This window comes from Pleurodeles waltl, chromosome 12, assembly GCF_031143425.1.
Source record: "Pleurodeles waltl isolate 20211129_DDA chromosome 12, aPleWal1.hap1.20221129, whole genome shotgun sequence".
In the NCBI taxonomy this organism is placed as follows: Eukaryota; Metazoa; Chordata; class Amphibia; order Caudata; family Salamandridae; genus Pleurodeles; species Pleurodeles waltl.
In genome coordinates, this window is record NC_090451.1 from 132,577,209 (window position 1) to 132,601,104 (window position 23,896).

The 23,896-nt window shown below is 50.0% G+C and overlaps 1 protein-coding gene across 1 annotated transcript in view; it reads left to right on the plus strand.

The window, feature by feature from the left end:
* Window positions 1–23,458, plus strand: part of LOC138268495 (junctional adhesion molecule-like) — a 147,047-nt gene extending 123,589 nt beyond the window's left edge. Inside the window, exons 4-5 of the mRNA XM_069218202.1 lie at window positions 18,385–18,431; window positions 21,621–23,458. Coding sequence (XP_069074303.1) covers window positions 18,385–18,431; window positions 21,621–21,770 — 197 coding nt within the window. The 3' untranslated portion in view covers window positions 21,771–23,458. The remainder of the gene's footprint in view (window positions 1–18,384; window positions 18,432–21,620) is intronic.
* Window positions 23,459–23,896: the final 438 nt, after the last annotated feature.

Below are 23,896 nucleotides of genomic sequence, written 5' to 3' on the forward strand. Positions count from 1 at the left end.
AGTATTATCTCTTTTTGCCACTATCTTACCTCTAAGGGGAACCCTTGGACTCTGTGCATACTATTCCTTACTTTGAAATAGTGCATACAGAGCCAACTTCCTACAACTGGAACACCCTTATAATTCCCTAGTATATAGTACTGAGGTACCCAGGGTATTGGGGCTCCAGGAGATCCCTATGGGCTGCAACATTTATTTTGCCACCCATAGGGAGCTCTGACAATTCTTACACAGGCCTGCCACTGCAGCCTGAGTGAAATAACGTCCACGTTATTTCACAGCCATTTTACACTGCACTTAAGTAACTTATAAGTCACCTATATGTCTATCCTTTACCTGGTAAAGGTTAGGTGCAAAGTTACTTAGTGTGAGGGCACCCTGGCACTAGCCAAGGTGCCCCCACATTGTTCAGGGCCAATTCCCCGGACTTTGTGAGTGCGTGGACACCATTACACGCGTGCACTACATATAGGTCACTACCTATATGTAGCTTCACAATAGTAACTCCGAATATGGCCATGTAACATGTCTATGATCATGGAATTGCCCCCTCTATGCCATCCTGGCATGGTTGGCACAATCCCATGATCCCAGTGGTCTGTAGCACAGACCCTGGTACTGCCAAACTGCCTTTCCCGGGGTTTCACTGCAGCTGCTGCTGCCAACCCCTCAGACAGGCTTCTGCCCTCCTGGGGTCCAGCCAGGCCTGGCCCAGGATGGCAGAACAAAGGACTTCCTCTGAGAGAGGGTGTTACACCCTCTCCCTTTGGAAAATGGTGTGAAGGCAGGGGAGGAGTAGCCTCCCCCAGCCTCTGGAAATGCTTTCATGGGCACACATGGTGCCCATTTCTGCATAAGCCAGTCTACACCGGTTCAGGGACCCCTTAGCCCTGCTCTGGCGCGAAACTGGACAAAGGAAAGGGGAGTGACCACTCCCCTGACCTGTACCTCCCCTGGGAGGTGCCCAGAGCTCCTCCAGTGTGCTCCAGACCTCTGCCATCTTGGAAACAGAGGTGCTGCTGGCACACTGGACTGCTCTGAGTGGCCAGTGCCATCAGGTGACGTCAGAGACTCCTTCTGATAGGCTCCTTCAGGTGTTGCTAGCCTATCTTCTCTCCTAAGTAGCCAAACCCTCTTTTCTGGCTATTTAGGGTCTCTGCTTTGGGGATTTCCTTAGATAACGAATGCAAGAGCTCATCCGAGTTCCTCTGCATCTCTCTCTTCACCTTCTGCCAAGGAATCGACTGCTGACCGCGCTGGAAGCCTGCAAAACTGCAACAAAGTAGCGAAGACGACTACTGCAACTCTGTAACACTGATCCTGCCACCTTCTCGACTGTTTTCCTGGTGGTGCATGCTATGGGGATAGTCTGCCTCCTCTCTGCACTAGAAGCTCCGAAGAAATCTCCCGTGGGTCGACGGAATTGTCTCCCTGCAACCGCAGGCACCAAAGAACTGCATCACCGGTACCCTGGGTCTGCTCTCAGCACGACGAGCGAGGTCCCTTGAATCCAGCAACTCTGTCCAAGTGACTCCCACAGTCCAGTGACTCTTCAGTCCAAGATTGGTGGAGGTAAGTCCTTGCCTCCCCACGCCAGACTGCATTGCTGGGAACCGCGACTTTTGCAGCTACTCCAGCCTCCGTGCACTTCCGGCGGAAATCCTTTGTGCACAGTCCAGCCTGGGTCCTCTGCACTCTAACCTGCATTGCACGACCTCCTAAGTTGTCCTCCGGCGACGTGGGACTCCTTTGTGCGACTTCGGGTGAGCACCATTTCTCTCCACTTCGTAGTGCCTGTTCCGGCACTTCTGCGGGTGCTGCCTGCTTTTGAGAGGGCTCCTTGTCTTGCTCGACACCCCCTCTGTCCCCAGACGCAATTGGCGACATCCTGGTCCCTCCTGGGCCACAGCAGCATCCAAAAACCCTAACTTCCCGATGTGCAGCTAGCAAGGTTTATTGGCAGTCTTTCTTCAGGAAAACACTTCTGCACGACTCTCCACGGCGTGGGGGATCCGTTCTCCAAAGGGGAAGTTCCTAGCCCTTGTTGTTCTTGCAGAATCTTCAGCTTCTACTGTCCAGTAGCAGCTTCTTTGCACCCACAGCTGGCATTTCCTGGGCATCTGCCCATCTCCGACTTGCTTGTGACTTTTGGACTTGGTCCCCTTGTTCCACAAGTACCCTCGACTGGAAATCCATTGTTGTTGCATTGCTGATTTGTGTCTTTCCTGCAGAATTCCCCTATCACGACTTCTATGTCCTTTGGGGAACTTTAGTGCACTTTGCACTCACTTTTCAGGGTCTTGTGGTGGGCTATTTTTCTAACCCTTACTATTTTCTAATAGTCCCAGCGACCCTCTACAAGGTCACATAGGTTTGGGGTCCATTCGTGGTTCGCATTCCACTTTTGGAGTATATGGTTTGTGTTGCCCCTATCCCTATGTGTCTCCATTACATCCTATTGTAACTATACATTGTTTGCACTGTTTTCTAATACTATTACTGCATATTTTGGTATTGTGTACATATATCTTGTGTATATTTGCTATCCTCATAATGAGGGTACTCACTGAGATACTTTTGGCATATTGTCATAAAAATAAAGTACCTTTATTTTTAGTATATATGTGTATTGTGTTTTCTTATGATATTGTGCATATGACACTAGTGGTACTGTAGGAGCTTCACTCGTCTCCTAGTTCAGCCTAAGCTGCTCTGCTAAGCTACCATTATCTATCAGCCTATGCTGCTAGACACCCTATACACTGATAAGGGATAACTGGGCCTGGTGCAAGGTGCAAGTACCCCTTGGTACTCACTACAAGCCAGTCCAGCCTCCTACAGTTGTCATTAAGGGTCAGCTGCTAAAGTGCTTGCATGAGGTGCTAGCATGCTTGTGGCTTTCCCCCCTTGTCATTTCTCTGGCACACTTGGGTTGTTTTTGACACATCAGGAGCATGCCTTTCCCTTTGCCGGGCAACTATTGGAGCATGGAGATCTAGCCCATAATTGTGCCTTTGACCTTGTGTCGAGTGCTGTGGATGTGCTGGCGGATTTAAGGCTGACTGCGTGTACACATAGTCAACCATTGCATTTTTGATCTGCTCTGATTTGGATAAGACTGTGGATGTGGTACCTTCCCCTAAGGCTAACACCATCTTGTCATCACAGCTGTTGGCAAGTTCATATAACTTTGCCAAGATTGGAATATCCTCTAGTTTGATGCCTGACTGGTATAATATTAGGCGTTTAAATACAGATGAATGGCACCATTGAACCAGCTGTGCTTCCACCTCCTTTGCCTGGTCATCGTTGATGCACGTGCACGCTAGGGCTCTGAGCTGCGCATAGAATCTATCAATTATTTTGTTGTTGTATTGGCTGGCCTAAAAGCATTTGAACCACTCATAGTCGGGGTTCCGCTGCCGGTTACGATGGGCATTGAATGCTGCCACAGCAACATCCTCGTAATTGTCTTTACCTTTCCCCAGGAGTTTCTCAAACAAAGCGTAAACTTGCTCCACTCCAAGTGCAGCAGCAATGACCTCTTAATGGCATCATTTGTCTCCTTAGTGCACAGAAATAACGGTTGAGTCTTCTTACCCACAAGGGAGGCAGCACTGCTGCAGAGGTAGGAATGGTTATTGATGGGGCTGGCTCGGATCATCAGCAATCACTGAAGTGTCACAGAGGAGAGCGGTGTGAACCACACCACAGGGAATAGCTTCTGAGTTCCATCCCGAGTTAGCAGGTGGGGTAGGGGTGTGTCCAGATGGCCACCCTCAGGCCAAGAGGTAGATTCAAGGTGCAGATGCCAAACCCCCACAGGAGGTGGGCTTTGCCTGCAGGCTGGGTTCAGTAAGGCAAGGAGGAGGCCTACAACTATGAGAAAGCATGTGTTGGCCTTGCATTTTTGTACTGTTATTCTATTCAAGGTATTGGCTGCATTCCAACTTGCCTGGAGTTCACATTCTCCGGGGCCTGCATGTGATAGTGAGGTCCAGCCCCCAGCGGATTCTCACATAGAATGCAATGGCTGCCGTCCCCTCTTCTGTGGAAGCAGCCACACACCACAAGATGGCACCTTCTCTAGTTGCAGCTCCACCAGCTTCAGGGACAGCAGGGACCCATCAGTCAGTGGTGTATCTAGACAGGTAGCTGTGCAGGAATAGCGAGCCGGCCAGCACAAGAGTCTGCTGATGCCCATGAGGAGAGGTCACCCGCACCACACCTCCACTCAAGTGGGGCTCTATGCCCGGAAGACACTTGCTGGAGCGTTAGTGAGCAGCACTCACCAACAGCACTGATAGTGCGGGCGGTCAGAGATCTGCCCTTGTTGCCAATGTAGATTTCAAAGCGGTAGGCCATAGACAGTAGACTGCAACCCAACCCACAAGCACAAATTACATGCATCCCACACTGGATGCCTAATATGGGAGTAGCTCTGAGCAGTCCAAGGCCCATTTATTGATATCCTTGGCCGCAGTGTGTCACATCTGTCATAGTCTAGGTGGAACTCTACACCAAGGAATCCCTACTCTCAACACCACTGCAAGGCTTCTTCTGACATGCCAAGTCTAATGGCTGTACCCTAAAGCTGCTTGTGGGGCGCACACAGGGGCACACACAGTTTCATGGGAAATGTAGTCATCTGCGATTTTTCCAGCTTCAAAAATGCATGACAGGAGCTACAGCATGGGACTGTGCCTGTCATTGGTGCCTGGTGATTGGCTAATGTAAGAGTAGCAGTGTAAACTGGGAGCTACATGCATGATCTTCTTTTATGCTGTTAAAGTGGGCTGGTTCCATCTGCAACTGCCTTAAAATCACCTTTTAGGCATGAAAAGCCCAAGAGAGGCTCAACAATGTTGTGCTGGTCTTTGACTGTCCGAAACCTTCAGTGGACTAATGTAATAACATCCAATAAAAGTGTCAGATTCTTTTATAACCATGCTCAGCCTCTTGACTGCGTGGCCTGGAAAATCTTTGTATCTTACAAGAGAAAGATATCTAGAAATGCTTTTTGCATTTGTTATATAAGCAAGGCATATTGACTTTGTCAGTTCTTGTCGAAATATTTTCTGTACAAGGACAGGTTAGCTTGCAGGGGACTCAGCTGCATTTCCTCATAATACCTTCATCCACAAACAACTATTACTTGTCCAGTGCCTACACATTATCTAGTACTGTGGTGCACTGCAGGAAAGAATATGTCCATGGTGTTGTGCAGTCAGTGATTTGGTGCAGGCACAGTGATGTTGCAAAAGATGGATTACACAGAGGGTATTTGCACTGTGCAGTGGGATTATGCATATATAGATATATAGGGGGTCATCACAATATTGGCGGTAAAAGGCGCTTACCGCCGTGCAGAAGACTGCCAAAACCCCGCCACGGCCGCGGAATTCCGCCACAGCTATTATGACCCACATCTCGGAAACCGCCGAAACTCAGACACCAACACAAGACCGCCACACCAAAGGTCAGTGATAAACTGGTGATAACAAAACCTCCACCTCCGTGCCAACAGAAACACGCCCATGCTATTACGACCCACGAATCCACGCGGTGGTCTTTCAACAGCGGTATTCCATTGGCGGTACACACTGCCGCGCTCAAAATACACACACATCTCCAAAACATCGCCACATTGGACAAATCGAAATACACACACCTGACACACATACAAACAACACTCCCACACACCCAACGCAATATAAAACACACACCCACATCACCCACAAACCCCTACGAACAAAAATAATTCACGAAGGCCAGAGACACAGCACAGATCAGACAATCCCACCACGCAGTGGCACACAACACCATCACCAACACAACATCCACGCACAAAACACCACACACCACGACACATCACCACACACATCAACACTCACACCGCCCCACACATCACACACACCACCCCATGGCACGCCAAAGACACCCTCGCTTTTCCGAGGAGGTGCTCAGGGTCATGGTGGAGGAAATTGTCCGGGTAGAGCCACAGCTATTTGGCTCACAGGTACAGCACACATCAATAGCTAGGAAGATGGAGCTATGGCGACCAATAGTGGACAGGGTCAACGCTGTGGGACAGCACCCAAGAAATAGGGAGGACATCAGGAAGAGGTGTAACGACCTACGGGGGAAGGTGCGTTCAATGGTCTCCAGGCACAACATCGTGGTTCAGCGGACTGGCGGCGGACCCCCACCTCCTCCCCCACAACTAACAACATGGGAGGAGCAAGTCTTGACCATCATGCATCCAGAGGGCCTCGGAGGAGTCGGTGGAGGATGGGACACTGGTAAGTCAAATCTTAACTAACATATCCCCCACCCTACCTGCATGCTATCACACCCCCCCACCCTCACACCCTCCCCTATCACCCCAAATCCTCACTAATGTACTAATAACACAAACTACACATCCCAACACCAAGCCCTGCATGACACAACGAAGCATGGACACCTATCACCTAAGCATGCCCACTGCACATACCCAGAACAACCCCCTAACCATCATCACACAAGCCCCCACACAGGAATGCTAGCACTGGGGTACACGCTCACCCACCCATTGCACACCATGACACACACACATGCAATAATCATGCTCTTATGCCCCTGCAGGAACACGAAGGACCGTCACCACACCAGAGCGTCCAGACAACACCACTCCACCCCCAGAAGAGGCCCACAGTGACGATAGCAGCTCTGCCCTACTAGAGCCTGATGACCAGCCCGGACCATCGTGGGACTCAGGACAGTCGGTTCCCCTCGCACAGGCACAGCCCAACACTGACCTTCCACCCTCTGGTAACACCAGCACAGCACCCACCCAGCGGGCCCAAACCTCCCTACCCTGGACTGGTCAATCAGCGGTGTGTCCACCTCTACAGGGAACCCAGGCTAACCCACCACCCCAACAACAACAGGGACCTTGGTGCAGTGGTAGTGGGCACACGGTCCAGGGGACGGAGGCACAGGAACACAGGGGAACTGGGAGGGCTGCTGTGCGACAGGGGGCGGACAGGCCAAGGGAACCCACTCTCCACGAGGCCCTCACCTCCATCATGGGAGCATACCACCACTCCCAGGAGACGAAGGCCACGGTCCTGGTCAAGTTTGCGCCTGCAGGAGGACCAGTATTTGGGGTTCAGGGAGGAGCTCAGGACCATCAGCTCCGCCCTGGGCACCATCGTAGGGGTGCTGAAGGACATACAGCAGACCCTGAGGGACACCGTGGCACTCCAAGGGGCCCCTGACACTAGCCAGGACGATGAACTGCCCACCACCTCCGCTGGTGCTAGTGGACAGGACGCCCCGCCACAGGACCACCACACCAGCACCCCACCCCCTGCAGACGGACAACCACCCCGCAAGCGGTCCCTGAGATCCAGGAACAGGACAGAGCAAGATGGCAAGACACCCGCCAGGAAATGAGACCACCCTGATTGTCCTCCCACTGCCCCACTTTGTTACCCTGTCCATACTTGAACTGCCCCAGCTCCTCTTCCTATGCTCAGTGCACCTGTGAGACTAATAGACGGGACTCTGCCATGGACATTCCTCTGCCATCACCCATCACCATGTAACAACCCCCTCCCAATTCTGAGCACTGCAATAAACACCCTTGAAACACAAAACAATCTGGAGTCAGTCTATGATTTGTTAAAATGTAATATCAATGACAGTGTGAAAATGCGTTGTGAGATGTAAAAGCAACATACCAATGTCACACATCAAAAGTCCTTGAAGGATGCAAGTAGATGACACACATTGGTAACAACACCTGTGAAACCGTAATGGAAAGAAACAACTCAATTACCAAATAATCCCAAGTAATTACACACAGGATAGAGGAAGACGTGTGACAGTGAATGTAATGTAAAATCTGAAAATGTTCTCACCTGTGTGTCACTGGAAATATTGCTGTATGACTGACTCCCTGTTGTCGTTGTCTTCTTCCTCAGCTTCCTCCTCATCACTGTCCCCAGGCTCCACAGGCTCCACAGCTGCCGCAACACTGCCATCTGGACCATCCTCCTGCAGAAAAGGCACCTGGCGTCGCAAAGCCAAATTATGAAGCGTCGAGCAGGCGATGATGATCTGGCGCACCTTCTTCGGTGAGTAGAATAGGAAACTACTTGTCATATGGAGGCACCTGAACCTGGCCTTAGAAGGCCGAAGGTGCGTTCGATCACCCTCCTAGTCCGCCCATGGGCCTCATTGTAGCGTTCCTCTGCCCTGGTCCTGGGATTCCTCACTGGGGTCAGTAGCCAGTAAAGGTTGGGGTAACCAGAGTCCCCTAATAGCCATACACGGTGCCTCTGGAGTTGACCCATCATATCAGGGATGCTGCTATTCTGCAGGATGTAGGCGTCATGCACAGAGCCAGGGAACATAGCATTAACCTGGGAGATGTACTGGTCTGCCAAACATACCATCTGTACATTCATAGAATGATAACTCTTCCTGTTTCTGTACACCTGTTCACTCCTGTGGGGGGGGGACCAGAGCTACATGGGTCCCATCAATGGCACCTATGACGTTGGAGATATGTCCCAGGGCATAGAAGTCACCTTTAACTGTAGGCAAATCCTCCACCTCAGGGAAAATGATGTATCTCCTTACGTGTTTCAGCAGGGCAGACATCACTCTGGACAACACGTTGGAAAACATAGGCTGGGACATCCCTGATGCCATGGCCACTGTTGTCTGAAAAGACCCACTTGCAAGGAAATGGAGCACTGACAGCACCTGCACGTCAGGGGGGCTTCCAGTGGGATGGCGGATTGGTGACATCAGGTCTGGCTCCAAATGGGTACATAGTTCCTGGATTGTGGCACGGTCAAACCTGTAGGTGACGATGACATGTCGCTCTTCCATTGTCAACAGGTCCACCAGCGGTCGGTACACCGGAGGATTCCGCAATCTTCTCACATGTCCCAGCTGACGGCGTCTACGAAGGACAAGAGCGACGATAAAGTAAATTTTCATCCAGGTATGTACCCACAGTTACACAGAACACGACACCACACACAAAACCCTTCCTGTATGTGTGTTGAGTGTAGGCCTAGCTATGTGTGACGCAGAAGCAAATGAAGCCATGTTGGCCCCTGAAATGGCGGCTGCCTGACCTCTACACTGTGACAATGGGATTGTGGGGTAACTGCGCTGGCGTTGCACACCGTCGCGGTAGGCGGTCGTAGTCCGCGGTGCAATGCTGCATTGGTTAACATTGGACCCTTTGGGTCCCAGGAGCCAATGAACAGGTGCGCCGGCCGTGATGATACGCACCGCCGCGGATGTCACCACCATTTTCTATCTGTTCAATCACTAGATACCTGACCTTCGACAGGAGAGGACCTACACTGCAAGTGCTGCTGTGACCTCGGTCTGGAAGCGACGATGGCTGCTGCGTCTGGGGAAAGGGCCCCTGCCTTCACTGCTCAGGAGTTGGAGAAACTGGTAGACGGGGTCCTCCCCCAGTACACGCTACTCTACGGTCCTCCAGACCAACAGGTAAGTACACAGGGAGCACGTTGTATGGGCTAGGCCTGGGTGGAGAGGGCTGGGTGGAAGAGGGAAGGGGGCAGAGTTCAGGGAACATTAATGCATGTCAATGAATGGGCCACATGGTTAGAGTAGGGAGGGGGGGCACTCACATCGACGATGCAGTTGGTAATGACTTCTCTTCTTCCCTTGTGCATGTCATGTAGGTCAGCGCCCACCAGAAGAGGGACATTTGGCGTGCCATCGCCAAGGACGTCCGGACCCTGGGGACCCACCAGAGACAGGGCACCCACTGCCGGAAAAGATGGGAGGACATTCGCCGCTGCAGCAAGAAAACGGCGGAAGGTCAGCTGGGGATGGCCTCCCAACGTAGGAGGGGTGCCCATCGCACTATGACCCCCCTGATGTTCCGGATCCTGGCGGTGGCCTACCCGGAGTTGGATGGGCGCTTGAGGGCATCACAGCAGACACAAGGGGGTGAGTACAACCTCATTCTGCGGACTTTGCGCGCAGTAGAGGGGTCTGGGTGGGAGAGGAGGCCTGTGGGTGTACCTAGGCCAGCCAGAAATGCGTAGTCTAGGCCCCTCTATAATGCAGCCCATGTGGCGGCACTCTACCCCACCTCAGTACAGTGCCAAATACAGGTATAGTTGCCCTTGTGGCATCCATGTGTGCAGATGTCCACCATAGCGATGTAGGCCATATCCCAGGAATTGCATATGCAGAGGCCAGGAGCACGGCGTAATGCAGGGGGCTGCTGTGTCTGTCTTGTCCGCCAACGGTAGCGGTATGCCATGCACTCAACCTGTTCTTCTTCTGTATTTCCCCCCCCTTTTTGTGCTCTCCCTGTTCTTTTGTGCATCAGCATCATCAGGCGGAGGTACAGTGGCACCGGAGCACGAGGGAGCTGCATCCCACATGGCCATGGAGGGCCACACCACGGACTCAGAATGCACCAGTGGGACGGAGGGCGAGGGGAGCTTCACGTCGGCCACCGGATCACCAAGCAGCGACACGGACTCGTCCGCCGATGGGGGCTCCCTTGTGGTGGCGGCACCATCGGTGCGCCCCACTTCTACAGGTACAGCCGCCACCTCCCCTACCAGCACCGCCCTCCCAGCAGCCCCTCAGCGTTCGCCCCGTGCCCGCTCACCCAGGAGGGTGGGCATCACCTTCGCCCCAGGCACCTCAGGCCCTGCCCCAGTCACCCCTGCTGCCCTCAGTGAGGAGGCCATTGACCTCCTCAGGTCACTCACTGTTGGGCAGTCTACCATTGTGAATGCCATCCAGGGTGTAGAACGAGAGTTGCAACACGGTAATGCATTCCTGGAGGGCATTCATTCTGGTCAGGCTGTCCTTCAGCGGACCCTGCAATCTCTGGCCTCAGCACTGATGGCAGCCATTGTCCCTGTGTCTAGCCTCCCCCCTCCAACCTCCTCCACCCAGACCCAATCCCCTGTACCCCAGCCCATCCCAAGCACACCTACAGACCAGCATGCACACAAGTCAGCACACACAAGTAGCTCAAGCAAACATAGGCACCACACAACCCACAGGCACTCACGCAAGCCTCACCCACATCCAAAAACAGCAACATCCACTGCCTCCACTGTGTCCCCCTCCTCCTCTTCTCCCTCCTCCCTCCCAGTCTTGTCTACACACACACCTGCATGCACCACATCTAAAGGCACCAGGAATCGCCCCAGGACACCCAGCACCACAAGCCGCTCACCTGCACTCACCACCTCCACTGCCATTTACACGTCCCCTGTGTCCTCTCCCAGTGTATCTGTGACGCCCCCTTCCAAAGTACACAAACGCGGGCACCCACACACCCAACATCCACACACCTCACGACAGCCTCCAGTACCTGCACCTGCACCCATAACACCTAAAGTGACACCTCCTACAACCACTTCCTCTTCCTCCACTCCCAGACCCCCTCCAACTACCCATCCCAGTTTTCGTCAGAAACTGTCCCTGTGTAAAGTTGACCTTTTTGCCCCACCCCCCCTCCAATTCATCAGTCCCGTCATAGCGCCTCAGCCAAAAAGCCTCCAATACCAGTGGTGCCTGTTCAAGGTATGTGGAGTGCACCGCCCACCAGGGCAGGCAGTATGACCCGGAGCCAAGGCACTGGCAGCCCACCCCCTGTAAAGGCTCTGAAATTGGAAAGTGGACGGCGGGACCGTGTGAAGACTCCTGGTGGGAAAACAACTCACAGGGGTCCCAAGGGGATTGGAGAGTCAGCTGTGACTCCACCAAAGGTGGGGAAGGGCCAGAGGAAGTCTGCCCAGCCTGTTGTGAGTCTCACGGCAGAGAAGGGCGGCATCATTCCCGGCTGTCGAGACGCCACCGCCAGCACCGTCGTCACTGGTCAGGAGACCACCGCCGAAGTCAGTGCCCAGGAGGGCCCAAGTATCGTCACTGGTCAGGAGACCACCGCCCAAGTCATTGCCCGGGAGGGCCCAAGTATTGTCACTGGTCAGGAGACCACCGCCGGAGTCAGTGCCCACGAGGGCCCAAGTATCGTCACTGGTCAGGAGACCACCGCTGGAGTCAGTGCCCAGGAGGGCCTAAGTATCGTCACTGGTCAGGAGACCACCGCCGGCGTCAGTGCCCAGGAGGGCCCAAGTATCGTCACTGGTCAGGAGACCACCGCCGGAGTCAGTACCCAGGAGGGCCCAAGTATCGTCACTGGTCAGGAGACCACCGCCACCGCCGGAGTCAGTGCCCAGGAGGGCCCAAGTATCGTCACTGGTCAGGAGACCACCGCCGGAGTCATTGCCCAGGAGGGCCCAAGTATCGTCACTGGTCAGGAGACCATCGACGGAGTCAGTGCCCAAGAGGGCCCAAGTATCGTCACTGGTCAGGAGACCACCACCAGAGTCAGTGCCCAGGAGGGCCAAAGTATTGTCATTGGTCAGGAGACCACCACCGGAGTCAGTGCCCAGGAGGGCCCAAGTATCGTCACTGGTCAGGAGACCACCGCCCAAGTCATTGCCCAGGAGGGCCCAAGTATCGTCACTGGCCAGGAGACTACCGCCACTGCCGGAGTCAGTGCCCAGGAGGGACCCGGCTGCTACAGCCCCGGTGCGCTATGAGGGAACATCATGCCACACACCAATGCCCAGTCTGGGTGTCGTCATGCCACACACCAATGCCCAGTCCATGGAACGTCATGCCACACACCAATGCCCAGTCTAGGGATCGTCATGCCACACACCAATGCCCGTTCCAGAGACCGCCATGGCAAAGCACCGCTGAAACGTCCAGAGACCGCCATGGCAAAGCACAGCTGAACAGTCCAGAGCCCGCCATGGCAAAGCACCGCTGAACAGTCCAGAGACCGCCATGGGAAAGCACCGCTGAACAGTCCAGAGCCCGCCATGGCAAAGCACCGCTGAACAGTCCAGAGACCGCCATGGCAAAGCACCGCTGAACAGTCAAGAGCCCGCTATGGCAAAGCACCGCTGAACAGTCCAGAGCCCGCCCTCGCAAAGCACCGCTGAACAGTCCAGAGCCCGCCATGGCAAAGCACCGCTGAACAGTCCAGAGACCGCCATGGCAAAGCACCGCTGAACAGTCCAGAGCCCGCCACGGCAAAGCACCGCTGAACAGTCCAGAGCCCGCCATGGCAAAGCACCGCTGAACAGTCCAGAGACCGCCATGGCAAAGCACCGCTGAACAGTCCAGAGACCGCCATGGCAAAGCACCGCTAAACAGTCCAGAGACCGCCATGGCAAAGCACTGCTGAACAGTCCAGAGACCGCCATGGCAAAGCACCGCTTAACAGGGCAAGCACCGCCATGGCAAAGCACCGCTGAACAGGGCAAGCACCGCCACGGCACAGCACCGCTGAACAGGGCATGCACTGGGTAAGAATGTAAAGACCGCCACATCAAGCATCCTTATCCCATGTGCATCTGAGACATTGACGGGACAGGAACTTTCACGGGGAGACGGATCCAGTCTGGCCACATGTCCCCCTCCAGAACCACTGGCGGATGTTATCTAATTGAGAGACTGTGGCTTTGCACTCCCCAGGATATGGCAGTGGGCAACCCACCCACTGTAGAGACTTGAGAGACTGTGGCTTTGCACTCCCCAGGATACATCAATGGGCATGGAGCCCCGTCGTGGATCTGGCTTTGCAGTCATCCGGCTGAGGTGCCCCCCCTTCCCTTCCCCCTGAGGTGCCTGTAGTAGTTCTATCTGATGCCCCGGCAGTGTTCTCTCCGATTGAGGACAGGTATCTTTTGTGGGCCTCGCCCATGCTTTTTTGGACTAGTGGTGCACGGACATTGCTATGTGCATATCTGCATTACTTCTCGTAATGTATATTTTTCTGGCTGATTTTCTTATATATCTGTATATTTTTGACAGACATGTATATTGATACATTACAATGTTTGAACAGATTTCGCTTTGTCTATGCATTCTTCCGGTGGGATTGTGGGTTGTTACTGTGATTTTTTTGGATGCATTGGTGTGTATGTTGTAATATATGAGGGTGGGGGTGGGAGTGTTTCGTGGGTGTCCCCCTAACTTTTGCCTCCCCCATGTTGTAGGTGCTGTACTCACCGTTGTCTTCGGCCGCGCCGCTGTTGGTCTTCGTAGATGAGTAGGAATACAAGGGCTGGAAGAATGTGTAATTCGGGCTCCATGGAGTCCTCGTTCCTCGTGGGATGTGTTGAGGTGAGCGTTTTCCCATTGAAATGGCTGTTTCCTCCGTGTTTTTATCCACGGTGAATCCGCCCCGGAAAAGGTGGCGGATTGGCGGGTTGTGATACTATGGGCGGTACATTGTCTCCCGTCTGTTTGTTGGTGGTGACCGCTGCGCTGCTTGTCTGTACCGCCGTGGCGGGCGGTGTGTTAAAGTGGCTGTCTTTGTTGGCGGTTTCCGCCAGGGTCATAATTCCCTTTTTTGGTCCGCCGGCCTGTTTGCGGTATTGCCACACCTTTAACACCGTCCGCCAGGGTTGTAATGACCCCCATACTTTCTATAGTACAATCTTAGCCAAAAGACTACAAGTGCTGCACAAGGTCAAAGGCAAGCATAAAGCCTCTCCCTAAACCCCCCCATGCCATGCACAATTGCCTCATCAATAATTTCACTGTAAATATTGCAGTTATTTTATCAATTATGTCATAGAAGATGTCATGACTGAGATAATATGTGGGGTAACTAGCAGTCCATGGCAAAGGCATGGGTTACAGTTACTTTAGGGCACACGTTATAGTTACTTGAGAAAAATATAACTGTTTTTCTATGGTTTTGTGCATGTACAATCTGAAAATAACCATAACATCCCTGTAACCTTTGTTTTTTTAGAAAATGCCTAAGTTTTTTTAAATTCTATTCCCTAACTATAACGTCCCTGTAACCTTTGTTTTTTCAGTGAATTTTCACGGTTTTTTAAAGCTATTTCCTAACTATGATGTGCCTGTAACGTGTGTTTTTTTCAGTCAATTTCAGTTTTTTTTAGTAAAGTAATATTTAATTACCATATGTTAGTTCAACCACCACAGCGCAGAGCCTGTGTGTGCTGTGTGCGGCGGGGGTGTTACCTTCAGGGACAGAACTGCACCCAGGCCCTGCGGCCAACCCCCTCCATGCAACCAACCCCATGCTGTGCACTGTCTTTGGCCGTGAGCAGTGGGGTGTTAGCTACAAAGCCCGCTCTGGGGCTAGGACCTGTGGCCAACCCCCTGCATGCAATCAACCCAAAGCTGTGTAACTCCCTTGGCTGTGTACAGTAGGGGGTTGGCCACAAGGCCTGGCTTACAGCCTGGCCCTGTGGCCAACCTTCCAAAGGCAGCCAATCCCTCACTGCACACAGCCTTTTTGTGAGTGCAGTGGGAATTTAGCCACAGGGAATGGCCCGGGGAGCCCAGGGACTTTTTCTTTAAAGACGAGAGCTTTGTAAGGCCCTGGGGACCCCATCCACCAGGGCCAGCTCCTGCTATATCCTATCCCTTCCACCTCCTCCCTTTAGTAGAGAAAGAACTCTAAAAGAAGTCAGTAAAAAGTATTGAGCCTAGCCTTTGAGTATCTCCCCTGTTGATGGCGCTGAAGCACCCTGGTGCCATCAGGCTATGTGTTGAGATGAGACTCCCTGACAAGGCAATTAGAAGGGAGCAGCATTTGACGCTGACAATGGATGACATTTTAGCAAATTTAAGTTGGTGTCAATGGTTTTTAAAGGAGGACTTGAATGTTTGTTATCACCAGCTAGACCTTGACCTAGGCAACCCCTTCACTGGCACATTTTTTACTCATTTGGTACTACACAGATACAAGTGGTTACACTTCAGGATATCCTTGGCTGCTGATGTGTTCCAAAATTCCATAAAAGAACCTTTCCAGTATTTGAGCCTGTCATAAATATAAGTGACATTCTAATCTACTCCACAACTTTGGAATAGCACCATGGCCGTCTTCATGCTACTCTCTCAAGGCTGGCAGAGTCTAGTGGCACTTTTCACTGGCAACAATATTCATTCTTTGAGTCCACTATAGAATTCTTCAGATACATCTACTCAAAAGACGGCATACAGGTCGACCCCTCCAAGGCAGATGCCATTCAGAATGTTTCACTGCTCCAGAATCTGATGAAAAACAATGTTTTCTGGGTATAGCCACATATTGCAGAAGGATGGTGCCAAACTTGGCTATGCTGCCAAACCCCTCCGCACACTTACAAAGGCTAAGGCAGACTGTAAATGGGACAGTAAGGTGAATGAAGCCTTAGAGGAAACAAATAACACCCTTTTTTGGGATACCACCATGGCATACTTCAACCAGTGCACAGAGCTTGTTGACAATGCTAGTCAAGTGGGATTAGTTTCAGTGCTGACACAGGAAGAGTTACATGGTGTGTGGGTCCCCATTGCGTACTCCTGTAGAATGCTGATCAAAATGTAGACAAAATACAATCAGATTGAAAGGGAGGCCCTGGCCATCCGCTGAGGTTCAAATCACAAAAGGTCAACCCAGTGTTATTTCACAAATGATTAGGGTGTAGGGATACTAATTCCCTTAAAAATACCCAAAATAGTGATTTTTGTAATGATCCCAAGTGTACTTAAGAATACAGGGAACTTAGGTAACCTTTAAGTATTTTTATCTATATTTTAATACCCCTTGTGGAAAAATATCCAACTTGCTCCCTGGGATATGTTAGATCCCACCCTAGTTTATAGGGACCAAAGTGAGTCCATATAAACCATATGATGAAGCACGACACCAATAGGGTATGTAAGGGTCCCTAAAGAAATACTTTGGGTTCAGCCAGGCAATGACCAGGTACCAAGTATTGTATGATACCTTTTTTTGATTTGAGTTACAGACAGGGAGACATTATCCTGTATTCCTCACAAAAATATCCCTATGCCCTCTCCAGACACAGTTCTGGATAATAGGAAATAGTGCACCCACTGGGGTTGCTAGCATTTTCATCCATATCTGTATGGAAGAGAGTTTCAGGTGGTCATTCACCATATCCCTTTGATTCCCCTGTTCACTGTCACCTTCCCCCATTCATTGCAGCAGATCGAGAGGTGAGCAGTATAGCTACAATGCATTAACCTCACCATCCTCTACTGCCCGAAGATGAGGAACACAGCCAACTATCTGTTGCAAAAACCTTTGGTGGACAAGAGGGGTAGGGATGCAGAGTGGGCAGAATCCTTCATCTACAACATCGCCCAGGACACATAAAGGTTATGACCCTCAAAGACATCTGAAATGGAATGATCAAAGATGCATGTTTGCAAAAGGCGGTGAAAGCTCTTCAGCACCATAAATAGAAACATTTTCTAGATAATGCTAAGCACTGAAACACAACCGAGAGCCTGGTCATGACACAACTCTAGAGAGTTCGGGACGAGCTCTGTTGCATAGGGGATGACCTTGTGCTTTTATGACAGCAGCTAGTGGTGCCACAGTCTCTGTGGAACTTCACTGTTGACCTGGCACATCAGGGACACCTGGGGCTGCCAAGACAAAGCCATGGCTCAGAGACAAAGTCTGATTGCCTGACATGCATACTGTAGTCAATGACAGGGTCCAAGTGTGCAACCTATGCCAGATCACCAATAGGGGGGCATGCCCAGCCCCATTCTTCACTGTAGACCCATGGCTGAGCCCATGGACCAACAGCAGTGCAGATTTCCGAAGTTTCCCAGACAGTCGAGAAACGTTGCTGCTAGTGGACAGTTACTCTATGCACCCTGTCAGTGAGTTATCATCCTCAATGTCATTCCACAGTGTGGGGCCATCTTCAAAAACGTTTTTGCTACTTTCGGCCTCCTGGTGGAGTTAAAGACGCTCAGTGGGCCACCGCAGCAGGAGTTCAAGTTTAAGGAATTCCTGGAGACACTGGTCCTAGGGAACAGGAAGATCATACCGCAATGGATACAGCGAAGTAGAATGATTCATGAGGATGTCAAACAAGGCTCTCAGGATCAGTGCAGAACTTATTTTTCCTCGTCAGACTTTGATGCAGAAGAAGAGAGAGAAAAACACACAAGGGAGAAAAAAGGAGGAGGATAAAGATGGGAAGCAGTGAAAAAGAAAGAAAACAAGCATGGAAACAGCCTGCAAGAGTGAGATAAATGAGTAGGGAGTATCTGGTAGTTGAAGAAAGAGGTACAAGATGGAATCAAGATTAGACAGCCTTCGTATTCAGCACCACTGTCATTTGGTAGCACTGGCCTTGGACCTCTGAGGACAACTTTGGGCACTAGCACCTATTTTTGATGAATTAAGCACTAACCAAGAAGAGAGGATGGTATGGTGGTCATACTTGCAAATTATAGTGTCTGTATTACATTTAAAGAGACATAATACTGGTCCTTTTCTTTCAGGTTGTTTTGGAGCCAGCGGTGAGACAGCGGCACTGACAGATACTCAGGTGAGATTCTGAGGTGGGGACATTGCAGGACTTCACCCCATGTCAGTTTTTCCATGTCCGGGGCCGACAGTGGTTATGGGCAGAGGCATAAGACAGAATGATGGGTACCCCCTTGCAGAATGTGATGACGGGTCCCTAGGTCCCCTATACCTCACTGATTCTTAGACTTTGAGCTGAATGGGGATTCTTGTAAGGGTTGTGGCCTCCCCGAATGGTTGGACCCCCTGAAGAGTTGGCGAGCATGCACCACAGGGGCTGCAGGGGCCTACGTTACACCTACGATCTTTTGACATTGTTATCCCACTTCCTTGAATACTATTGCTCTTTTCAAGTGCACCAAAAGGTTTTATTGGGGATTTGCTCTTTTGGGGGTAGTGAGGTCAGTCCCGTGGCCAAGGTTTAATCTTGGAGGTTTTATTTGGTCAAAAATTCAGATACAGAATAACACTCTCAAAATGATAGTTTAAAATCAGATAGCTATAGTTTAGAAAGCATACATATCTTTCATTATATGACAGATTAATAGAACAGTAAAGTAAAAGTATAACAACACGCCAGAAGGTCCTAGCATCTTGTGGGACTGAGACACCACATCTAATGTTATGAAAGTGTGAGCATCTCTAGCCGCTATAACCTTAAGCCTTATGTTGCACCACAACAGTATGTAAATCCTTCTCCTGCTCAACGTTTTGTCAGCAGTGGACTATGAGCATGGGCTACCCATTGTTTTACTGCTAAACTCTGATTTCAAATTCAGAATTGTCACAACAGGATTTCTGTGGATTCTCAGACAATTCACAGCAAGATAGCTCAACATCCAGGGTAAACACTGTAGCGCCTGATGTCTGCAAATATCTCAAGTCCACCAACAAATTGATCACCCAAAGGATGCTAAGAGGCCCTGTGGATTTATGACAATAGTAATCTCGAGCCAGTGTCTAGTAAGAAATGAGGGCTTTCGAATTCACAGCAACACTGGCCAAGGTATGTGTTCTTAGGTTCAAGGTATGTGTCTTTAGGGTCCATTCCATGGTCACTTACTACAACAGGTGGCTGGGTCATTCTGGGGTTTAAGGCTTGTGGGCGGAACTTGTAACCACAACATCTCAGGCACCACTGGGGCAATAGAGATGACAATTGTCCGGACATCAGCCTGCTGGGGTCGTGGACAAGGTCTTTGGGGCCCCAGAGAGGTCTAAAGGTTTCTCCTTAAACTGCGAAGAGATGGCAGGAGCTTAGTGGGGAATTCTGCTTTGATACGAACACGGTTTACCTAATTCGGTGTCAGAAGGGTGGGTAGAACATGGACAGGACAGGCGAGCTACTCATCAAGCCTACATCTTCCACAAGAAGGCTATTATGAAGGCATTTGTCTCATTGCTAAGGTTCCTGTTTTGGGTCACGCTGACAGTTGCACAGACAGACCTCTGATACTTGACAGATTTTGTTCTGCTCAAGCAGATCCTCGTTGTTAGGCCTCGGTCAGTTCGGACACAGCTCGGGTCCACAATGCCAGACACAGATCCTTTCTCCTTTGTCTGCCTCACTCATTGGTGGCCGAGTCCTTTCCCTGAAGATCACAGCTTCACTGGGGCCTGCAACAGGGCAACACCATCCTCAATGCAAGCTCATAGGCATTCTACAGACATTGAAGGGTAAAAAGGGTGACTTAAAACCAGCTTAGGTGTGTTAGTGCATGTGCTCGGGTGGGCACTGGAGGGACACGCAGTGTCCAAGCATTGAAAGACGTGGACAATCATTAAAACAAAATGCCAGAAATAGCCTTAGTGACACCAAGTCCCATTTGACTCCCCGATGACATGAAAGGGTTGACCACTTATTCCAAACATAGCCCCTTAAAAAAGCTGCTAGTTCCTGCAGATGGTGCGGGTGGTTCAGAGGAAGGCAAAGAATGGACACTGTAGAAATTAAACAACACACTAAGGGATCCCTTTACTTTCTGGTCCTGCTACTACCTTCATGACGACTGTGGGGGTGGAGGAGCAGTAACAGGGTGTGAAGGAGCACGCTAGGGGCAGCAATTGTTTTCCTTGGTCCCCCAGTGGAAGCCATTGGGGACCCCCACGGTGACTCTTCAGTTCATTCAAATGCCATTTCATGGGGATTTCTCCACAATGGAGAAAGAGGAGCTAGGAGGAGGTAACCAAATGAGTTGTATTTCAGAATATTGTAGTCAGCAATGTCCTTTGACATACATTTTATTTCCTAAGTATTGCCTTCAAAATGTATTCCCTTCCAATGTAGACGTTCTTTTGTTAATTCCAATGGAGGCATATTTTTTTAAATGACACAATATTTATCTCAGACGGTATCCTGATTGTGATATTCTGGTACCACACCTCCAAGAGAGGTCCTTGTGCATGGCTCTGAGGCTGGGCAGATTCCCATTGTTCTGCTCATATTCCCAGGAAGGAGGGAATGGCCTACTCCTTCTTGAGGCTCAAGGAGCGGCACTGCTGAGCGTGCTTTGGGCTATGTATACTAGCAAATAGAAGCTAAATGTCAAAAATGGCACAAGAGAAAAAAGCGAGTCTCTGGGGACGCAGATGGATGTAGTGACCACTCATGAACCAAGCAAAGGGAATGGAAGCCAGAATGACCTTCATTTACTTCAGTGGACCTCTATATTAGGTCACACTCACTGTGTAGGTTTGAAAGAGCATCGGTCACACTGTTAACACAAAATACTCTGCATATACAGTGCACAGCACTGATGTGATATAAAAGGGTCCTAGAAATGTTATACATCAAATTGTACTCTGAGGTATGGGAAGCACCTCAGCTAGAGGTGTGGAATAGGTGTGTGCTTACTACAATTGACTACCATCACCAGCAGGTCTCAGTCTTCCCATGGCCTGGTGAAAAGGGAGAAGCCATCTTCAACTCACGTTATATCCCAACCTAGCCAGCCTAGAAAAGTGTAGTTGTCTGCTAGAGGGAGCAAACACCGAACACATACAGCATCACCCCCAAATGGGCTTGGTATTCAGGGCCACTTCTCATGAAAGATACCAGATCTGTCAGAATACACAGTGGAGGCAGGTTGGCTCAATAGACTTCTGAGCCAACACCATCTCTTGATGTGACCACCAGTAAGAGATTACATGCATTGTTCCAGAGATGTCATTTAACCTTGTGTTCTGTTCACTCTCATTGCCTCTTCTGCAGCTTGCCAGGACTGGTACCATCTACGCAGATATCCAATGCTCACCGCATGTGCGTTGCAACGGAGACTCCAGAAATGCTCTTCCACTCATACAGGGGAGTCAGATCATTTACAGCGAGCTGAACCTCTCGCGAGCAGAAGACATGGAGTAGCTCTCCACCTCCATGGCATGAGGGCAGCACTTCTACGCACATGGAGCAGAGGCGCTTGGGACTGCCACAGTTGCTAAATGTACATACTCCTGATGTGGCTTATTGAGTGAGATTGAGTTAAAAAGTGGATCAAGTTTCTGGGGGTCTCTGAACAAGCCACACCGTATGCCTTATTTCTCCGTTTTAATAAAGAGTTATACCCACTTTCCGCTCTATCAGGTTGGGAGGTTTTTTTTTCTACGTAGAATGACATATTTCTATAAATTTTCCATTGCATTACTTAAAGTAATCTAGGATTGCAAGGTATATAGGCTAGAGTTTTCGCACCATAACAATGGGTTTTATATATAAGCAAACAAGGTCTTTATTCAACAACAAATCTTTTATTTCTTTAATCAAGGAAGATTCACCTTTTGCTCATCTTCCTTTATACTGATGTTCTGAAAATAAAGGGCTAGTTTATGAGTGAACTGTATATTCCAGGGGACCCAGTAGCGGGTGATAGCGGGCCCATCAGAATTTTACTTATTGGTTATTCACATGGAGTATTCGGCTAATAAGAGCAGCTAAAACCTCCAGTGGAACCTCAGAGGGAAAACATCTATGCAGAAACTTCAACTCCCGAAAGTTCTTCCCCAAAATCATGAAATCCTCTTTTCATCCCAACCCCAGACTCTGGGGACAGGATCCTTCCATTATTTTAACAAGCCCCTTGAAATGAAGGCCTGAAGATACATACGCAAACCTTATAATAGTTCTGTTATCGCTTTCAGTCACGCCAAGACTATTTTAGACACCCTGATGTTATTTTTTGATGATGTCGTCATCCTGACTGGATATTTGGCAAGTCACGTGATCTGTTTGTCACCACTGGGATGTGCAGAAATATATTGTCCAAGGATCGCCAAGTCTACGTTTGTGTTCATTTAAAAAAAGAAACAGGCAACAATCTCTTGCGTGCGGGGAGGAGACACTTTCAGTAGAGCACTGTATAGCGCTAGAGCTTGTGCTTCCAACATGTTATGGTCCAAGCATCCTCAAACCATTGTAATGTTATTGTTTTTGTAACCTAACTACCAACGCGGGGTTGCTTCTAGATGTATTCTGGAGAGTCCCTTGATGATACAAATTGACCAAAGGTGAGCTGACCCTCTCCTCTCTTTTTATTGACCTTTGGCCAGCCGCAGGTGTGTCCTGTGTCATGTGACGGCGAGGTTCTCTTGGGTCGGAATTACAGACGTTTTACACCGCTGTTGGGCAAGTTGAGAGCAGTGCGTGATCATTCGCACTGACTGACGAGTAGAAGAATGTCTTTTTGCAACAGTGAGTGGGTATAAAGGTCATCCTTGCTCTTTTCATTGCAAAAAACGTTGAAATATTGCGCTAGCACTAGAGCAAGTTGTGCAATCTTCCCAAGTTGCAACAGAACCTCCTGATGGTTCAGCTGCAGGCGTCTTTGGGACTGCGAAGGTCGGTTACTCAGCTTAGCTCATGCCTGGTAATTAGCTCAATACTACTATTCAGGTGTGAAACTGTGTTGGTCGTATATCTTACAAATTGCCTGACTATTGAAAGTTTATATTTTTCTTTAAATACACAATTAGTATTTTATCAGTGTCATTTTATAGTTCACTTCACTCAGTAGATGACATTTATACAGTGCGTTTTATATCAAACTGTAATAAATATTTTCGGCAAGCATGCTTTTTTCTGTAAATTTCAATATGAAAATAAATGTGTGTCTGAACTGAAGATGTTAAATAATACGTACGGACAATCTGTGTTTTTTTTAACACTTGGTGTCACAAACCAAGGCATCACATGGGTGTCATGCGATTAAAAGTGAGAGGAGGAAGGGAAGCCAACTACCAGGAAACGACTGGTGTAAACAGTGCCACGCTTCACTGCTTATTTTCGTTGTTATCTGCTAAATGTGTTTCTCTGTTGCGATCCCCGCGTGATCCACTGGGGTGGGGCGCTACAGTGTCTTGAACATAGGCAATGGACATGAAGTAAATTGATCTTTGGTATAATAAAGGAGGTTGCTTCTTGGTGTCTCAATTTCAACCTCAGTCTCTCATTGGCTCAGATTTAGAGTGATCGAATCACATTCCTCACAGAGTCAA